We start from the raw sequence: 7,952 nt of genomic DNA, 5'->3' as shown, positions 1-7,952 counted from the left end.
CCCACCCACCACCTCCATCCTCGGAGGCAGAGCTGCGAGCTTCTCTCTGTGTTTAGTTTTGTTTGCCTATATAAAGCCTCATCAATAATGCAGAGGCCCCTGACTCCTCTTCCATACGCTAGAAAGCTCTGCCGTTCTTCCCTCTGCTGCCGAGCTGCTGAGAATATAGCTCTGCTGCAAAAACAAGCTGCATTAAATCCAGAGTTTTTTGGAGGATCGGTTTATTTGCCTGAAACGTTTCAAACAGGCAGAGAGAGGTTCAGACGATGACGTTTTTTTTTTTTTACATTAAAGGGAGCCATGAGGTGGAGGAATGAAAGAGCTCCATCAGGTGAAGGCGACAACACTTTGATTTGAACTCGACCTGCATGAAGAATTTGTCAGTATTTCTCTGGTGTTTGTCTTCAGTTCAAAGTCGGAGGGGGAATGCGTGGCTCTGAGAGAGAATTTTTGAATAAATAGAAACGGAACCTTCTGAAAAAGCAAATTCCAGGAAGTTCAGTCATGGTTCCTATTTCACGGCTTTTTTTTTTTTTACATATTTCTAGGAATTCCTTCTTATTTGCATAAAGGTACAAAGGTTCCCACCAGTGTGAGCGCGCAATCATGATAAAAAGCAGCTGCAAAAGCTTGAAAAAGCACTTCAAGCAGCAGCTATCCAAGGTCGCTGTTATCTGTTAATCGCTTTTACATTACTGTAGAGGAATTTAGACCCAATCGTACAGGACCTGAGCGAAGGCCTCACTTTTAACTCCACAATACTTTGCTCACGCGTTACAAAGTGAATAAGTCTTTTCAAGCTTTGCGGTAATCATTTGAATTCAAGAGATTTGCAGAAAAAAAAAAAGACTGGATTAAAATTATATTTACACTTAATTTATATCCTCTTTTTAATCCAGGATGGAATCAATGGCAGCTTTGCAAATGCATTATATATTAGCTGAAAGCAGAGCAGACTGCGCCGCTTTCAGGACGAAGCAACTGCCTGTGAGACAGTTATGGTAGAACGATTGCTGCTTTAATGTGAAGTAGATAAACACACTAAAAACAAAGAGAAAAGTCACTAGATTTTTTACTAGTCACTTTTTTAAAGAAAGAAAAAAAATACTTGAAAATACTCAAAAGTCCCCAAAGCAGCGCAGCGCTTAGTTAGCCTTATAAACTAGCTAGCTTTACATCAAGATTGGCAGAAGCCGTTCTGCTATAAAAACAAATTATAACTTTTAATTACATTTGAATTCATTTTAAACTCTAACATAACTTTATTCTTTTTTTTTTCCTCTTTTTGAAGGTCTTGCTGCTTTTATTTAGCTGTGGCAGTGCAGCAAGATCAATTACAGGTTGTGGAAACCTTGCAGTCTCTTTAGTTTCAGTGTGACAAATAAACCCAAATAATACTGAAAACAACTGCGACTGAAGCCGGGGACATATCTGACCTGGAAACAAGGAGTTCAGAGGTTAAAGGTGAAGAATGGAGGGAAAGAAAAAAAACTATGATACACAGTTAAGTCAGTCTGGATGAATAGATTGTTAATGTAAAACCCGAAATTGTAAGAAATAGAAGAGAGAGTGTGTGGATCATTGTCTTTCTAAAAATAGATCTGGACGCTGCAAAAACAATCTAAAGAGAAGTAAAAATGTCCAACATTCAGTGTGTTTGCTTTTAACCTGAGCAGGTAAATAAGATGATAAGCCAATTGAATAAGTATTTCTGCACTTAAAAGAAGGCAAAGCAGTTGTTTTTCTTATTTTAAATGTAAATTTTCTTATTCCATTGGCAAATTGTTTCACTTTCCTGCTCAGTTGAAGAACAATTATCTTATTTAAAAGAAAATTGGCTTATTTAAGTTTCATTTTGTTCCAGTATTGAAGTATAAAGGGCAGATTAGACTTCTGCAACCGCACACATCAAATGTCGCTTGGGTCTGGTCCTGAACCAGTTTTGCTGGTATGCTTCTGCACCGTCGGTCTGGAAATTCTAGGGAAGCGCAGCAGTTTCACGGCAAAGTGCAAAGGGGAGCCTTTTCAGGAACTTGCGAGAACTTCACCTATTTATCTCACAATCTCTTCCAAGAAGTTGGCAGAGACCTTGGCACCTTTAAATAATTTTTCTGAGGCATCGTACAAATGGTTGCACTTCCGAACCTCCTCGATTAACCTTTTGTCATTGTTGTCCATTGTAGTTGCTCCTCGGTTTTTAAAAATGGCGCCCCCTTGAATCGAGAAGGATGACCACACAGACAGCCTTTTTGTCTGCGCACTTCCGCTTGAGGTCTGCGTGGGTTTGCGAGCGTCCAACGTGTCGTCAGGATTTTTTTTTGACAGAGACAGGCTTGACGGTTGCAGAGGCTAAGTGTCAGAAGCATAAATTGGTCTTAAGGATGTCAATAAAGAGAATTTCAAAGACAAAAACAATCCCTGGTTTAACTGCTGAGCTTTTCTTCTGTCTTCAGGAGATTTATGCTGGAAGCAACTAATCTGAGAGGAACTGGGAGGGTTTATATTTCCTCAGTGTTCGCAGTTAACAGATAAAGTTAAATGGGTAAACAAACAGAAAGGACACTGCTGTCCAGCTGACTGACAGACAGGGGAGCTGGAAATGACTTACATGTGTGGGGACAAGCGCCGCAGGGTAGGCCAGTTTGTGGTGCCGCCACATCCAGAAGGAGAAGAGGACGACTCCGGCCAGACCTATGATGGGAACCAGGGAGTACAGCAGGGTGCTGAGGAGCGGCGGCTTCGGGGAGAACGGGTTGGACGTGGCTGCAGGGAGAAACAGGAAGCAGTTGGAAAAAAAGAATGAAAAACACTAAAGAAATGAAATGCATCCGATCGGCCTGACATTGAGCTCCCTTCATCTCTGTGGGCGGCACTAACCCGAGCTTATTGCTGCTGTGCTTAGAGATCATATCAGAGCGCGCGCGTGCACACACACACACACACACACACACACACGTGGGGCAGGATTACCAATCCATCTCGTGACATAACGTAATCCTGCAGCCAGAAATACCAAAGCTTCCTGCACCATTCGACTGTGCAGCGGTGACGCCTGTCGGCTCAGCCCGTCCTCTACGAAACAAGTCGCCGCTGTTTGGTTGGACAGCCGTCCACCGCCGGCAGAGATGGAAGGGAGGGCTTCACCGGCTGCGCTGTGAGCCTCTCAGGCTGTTTGCAAGGAGCTTTTTATACAGTCTGCAGGTTTCCTCTCAGTCAAATCGGAAGGAATACAAGCAGACAGATGAGCCCTATAGCTTTAAAACAAGCGCAAGGACATGTGGAGGAGAACACACCACTCTAAGGACAGACAGATGGATTCTTCCTATTAGGATCTGCTCAAATATAGGATTTGTTGTCGTTTTAAAACTTGTGTATTATTTGATACTTACCTACTCACCCACCCTGAATTACTAAAGGATCAGGTAATGTTTACAGATCCACCAATAAAGGCTTTTAAAGGTGGATCCTGATACCAATTATTATGGCATCAGACTAACCCTTCTTCCATATTTGATGTCAATATTTCTTGTGCTGATTCTCAGAGTCAAGTTTGCTTTTTCATCCTCCATTTACGTGGTCAAAATGATCTAAACAAATCAAACCAAATATTAACAATTCACGGCAAATGAAGTAACCAAGCATGCGCTCCACATGATGTCAAGGATTGCTGCTCATTCAATCAGCCATCATCCTACAGCTGATGTGTCATTCTATCTCTATTAGGCAGCTATTGAAATACACCCACGTAATATATATGTGGTTTAAGTCTCTGACATCGCATGTTAAATCAGATCCTGTCAGTTGAACAGCATCTCTGGGACTTTAGACCAAGAAAATGATGTTCAATAATCTTAATGATTAGTGAACTCCTCTCATCGCACGCTACTTCTCGAAGGCTTCGTTCCTCCACCTCCTTTTACTGCCTGCATCAACCTAAGACCAAACTTGCCACTATGGGGGATAGGGCTTTTCAGGCAGTAGCTCCACGGCTCTGGAATGCCCTTCCAGAGTCCCTGAGAGCCCCACAAGGTGTGGAGGCCTTTAAAAAAGGTCTTAAGACTCACCTTTTTAAACAGGCCTTTTAGAACTGTACGTTTTGTTTTAAATTGTGGTTTTAATTGTTGGTTTCAATTGTTGGTTTTGGTACCACTTGGTGCGAGATGTGTTGCTGTGGGCCCTACAATTTATTCTTTATTTTTTATTATTACTATTGTTATTATTTTTATCTTTATTTTTTTATTTTAATCTCTGTAGCACTTTGAGATTAAATTGTAGTTTTAATTGTTGGTTTCAATTGTTGGTTTTTGGGATCCTCGTCTTGTTGGATTACCCAACTCTGTCAAACTTTCTTCCTTTTAGTAAGAAGTCAAGGTAAAAATGGAGAATTCAGAGGTTTCCCTCCCACTTCTATAAGCCATCAGTGCCATGGAACCAAACCCGTCCCTCAGCATGACGCTGCCACCACCATGACTCCATCCCACATTTTTTATTTTGTAATCGGTGTAACATTAAATTAGGCAAACAGTAATCATCAGATGAAAGCAGCTGTTAAGATGCTGAGAACAACAGTAGAAATACCCAAAGCCTAAACCTCACGTAACAGGGACATTTAATCCTGACAAGCTAAAGTTTAACTCTGGATAATCCAGTCCAGTCTGGTTTGATCCAGTTTTTTATCCTTACAGATATAAAGCCAAACATTGCTCCAGTCTCTTATCCTGAACTGGGAATGATTCATGCTTTGGTTGATCCTGCTTGGGTTATTTAGATCAGTTACAGGGTGTTTAGAATTTAATTTCAGGATTATTTCTCTCACTTGGAGAGCTCTTCAGGTTTTTATCAGAGCATTGCTTCATCTAAAGATCCAGAGTGGGTCCCAGAGGGGCTGTGATCAAGGCCTGCCGCCTACACTGAGCTAAAAACAGATTCAGAAGCTTCCTTTAAAAAAAATGTAGTTTTTTTACATCTGCATTTGTTAACACATCTTTTGAAAAAATGAGAATGTGAGGCATTCGGTGATCTTTAACCCTGCAAGGCTTTATATAAATAAAGTTAGAATAGTTTACTTTAAAAGCTGCTAACTCTGGACCAACTGTAAAAGCATAGTGGTGGCAGCATAATGCTGTGTGGCTCTGTTGCTGTCAGTGGAATACCTTAACAATAGAACTCCAAAGGCCTTCATTCTGAGATTTTAAAGGGAAAGAACTTTATTTAAAATTATTCTTATTTTGCTCTTGTTAACTGACTTTTTCTGTTTCTATTTTTCTTACATTTTCATGTTGTTTTTTTTTTTTTTTCAATAAAATAAAAACTTAAAAAATAAATATGGTTAATTTTACCTGGATCTCCCACAACCATCATTTTGACGGCGCTATTAGTTGCATTGTAAATTCTTCCCGGTACCGTTGCCTAGCAACCAACATCCTACCTAGATAATACGGATAGCTAATAGCTAATACGGAAAAATGGCTTTCAGTGAAAATCTATCAGCGAAACAGGCTTTAGAAATGCTGACGATAGCGATTCGGGCGGGGGGGGAGAGACCGATGAGGAGGACTGGGTAGGAAGCGGCTCGGGTTCTGACAGCGAGTCCGAGGATGATCACCCACCTCATGGGAAAACGTAGACGTATCACTGACCTATCAGACAATAGTAATACTTTTGTTCAAGGTTTGGTTAGCACTGCCCACACCTCAGCTGGTACACTCTGTGGCTCAAAAGCCAAACCAGAGCCTGTGGTCTACTTTAATCACACACAGGTCGGGGTGGACGTGTCGGATCCAACGCAAAGGTGGCCTGCCTGCGGCTGTATTTTACGATCTCCTGGACATGTTAGCTATAAACGCGTTGGTTTTGTTGTGGAGCTGTTTGAATGTCACCATCTCACGCAGATATTTTATCCTTGAACTGGTAAAACAGATGCACAAAAAAAAAATAAAAAATGTGAAAAGGTGCTTAGCGGGAAATGTTTGGGGGGAATCAATCAATTTCTGTAAAAATAATTGTAATTTCAAACTTTGAACCTATGCACTCCAAAAAAGGAAAATCTGTGTAGTGTCATAAACTTGAATTCGGGATTTTGGTCATATTACACTTGTTTTTCAAAGTATTTTCTTAGTAGGACTGAATATTGTTAAGATTATTTGACTTGTTTTAAGAAAATTCACTTTTTTCATCCTAACTAGATAATACAACTAATTCTGAGCAGCTTTTTTCTTAAAATAGCACACATTGCAGACTGAGTCGTGTAAACATTTAGACTGTGAGTACATTTTTACTTGTATTTCGCTTAATTCTGTGACATTTCTGCTAAAATATTAATTAAAAAAAAAACGTTTTGAAGATTTTGTCAAGTGTATTTTTCCCATATATTTACTACACCTAAATAATGAAATGAATTCTAGCTAAGAAAAACAGACTAGTTCTAAGCCTTTAAATGAACTGGTATCAAATACGTTTGCCTTGTTTTCAAGCCTGTTGTATGCTTGTTTTGAGCAATAATTGGTTAGAGGTTATTAAATTCTAAGCAATAATGACTAATAAATGACAATACATTGCTTAAAATAAGAAAAAAAATCTTAACGAGTAAAAGAAACTTGATTGAAGTTTTTTTTGGATGCTTACAACTCGGATATTATGTTCTTGTTTTAAGAAGTCTCATTTGCTCGCTGCACTGGCAGATTATTTTGCTCAAAATAAGCAATTATTCACTTAAAACACTATATTTTTTTTCCTATTTTTTAGAAGGCATTTTTTGTTGTGTGTAGTAAAACAGTCTTACTTTACAAATTTATTTTTGATATAAATTTAGAACACAAATAATAGTAGCATACAATACAGCCATTGAAAATTATATATCAGACCTGTTTTAAGGTTTACATGTCCACAATGGGTTTATATTTATATAAACCCATTATATATATATTTATATTGCACACTAGAACCATCTAAGTAAATGACATCATCACTACTCTTGCTTTCCATTGGGAAAAATGTCACCCGTCAAATTGACGGCCAGTGGGAGTTCTAGTAGGATCAGAATTCTGGGAGTCCTAGTGTTAAATAGCCTAATGAACTAGCCCCACCCGTCAGCTGCGAAAATCATTTTAGCGTGCGAGTGGTCTAGCCTCGATCTATGCCCTAGGCCCTCGAACTACTGGCCAATCATAACGCAGAGATGTGTTTTTGGATGCAAAGCGGGCGGGGTTTTGAGGGCGGGACGACATAGCTGCACAACGCTGGAGAAAACACAACAAGGAAGATGGCAACAACTATTGAACCGTTCTCGTTTGACTCAGCTTTAGAATCAGTTTTGGAAGGATTTGACTTTGGGTTTTCATTGAAACGTGAACAGGAAGAGGCTCTACGCTCATTCATTTTTAAGAAGGACGTATTCGGCATTTTACCGACAGGCTATTTGTTTCCGCTCCCCCACCAGCTTTCTGTCGCTCTTACTACATCACAGTCAGTTGCACTCATTGGTCAGAGTGTTGGCCAATAGGCACAGACATGGTTTGAAAAACAAAGGGTTGTTCTCATCGACTACTTCCAATGTCTCATTCATCGGGGTCAGACTAAATTACACATTTAATCTCACATTTAGTCTGGTTTATCAGGCTACCTGTTAAAGCTAGTTAACTGGATAAAATCGAAAGACGCAGCATCATGCTGCGGGCCTCCTTCAAATCAGATTAAATAGGAAGCTAACTTTAACCACCGTCTGTTATCTTAAAGTTACGTGTGTTCCAGAAAACGGAGCACGTTATGCTCTAAAAACCACTGAAGTAGTTTGACGTCTACATTTTCCAACCTAGAATATGATAGGTTCAAACAAAATCAACAAAACCCACACATTTGTGGACAATTCCCCGGCTAAACAAACCCAGAGTACGATCTGCATGTGGATATCTAATCAATCTGCATATGCTTTGGTTTATTTCCACTTCAGTAGA

At 39.8% G+C, this 7,952-nt stretch overlaps 1 protein-coding gene across 2 annotated transcripts in view; it reads right to left on the bottom strand.

The window, feature by feature from the left end:
* Positions 1-7,952, bottom strand: part of acvr2a (activin A receptor type IIA) — a 63,968-nt gene that overhangs the window by 25,912 nt on the left and 30,104 nt on the right. For both annotated transcript variants that reach the window (XM_015371699.1, XM_015371700.1), the window contains exon 4: positions 2,609-2,763. In XM_015371699.1, the coding sequence (XP_015227185.1) occupies positions 2,609-2,763 (155 nt within the window). The remainder of the gene's footprint in view (positions 1-2,608; positions 2,764-7,952) is intronic.

The sequence above is a fragment of the Cyprinodon variegatus genome, unplaced genomic scaffold, assembly GCF_000732505.1.
Source record: "Cyprinodon variegatus isolate N-32 unplaced genomic scaffold, C_variegatus-1.0 Scaffold63, whole genome shotgun sequence".
NCBI lineage: Eukaryota > Metazoa > Chordata > Actinopteri > Cyprinodontiformes > Cyprinodontidae > Cyprinodon > Cyprinodon variegatus.
The sequence above is the reverse complement of the archived record's forward strand: the minus strand, read 5'-3'. Positions and strand labels throughout refer to the sequence as shown.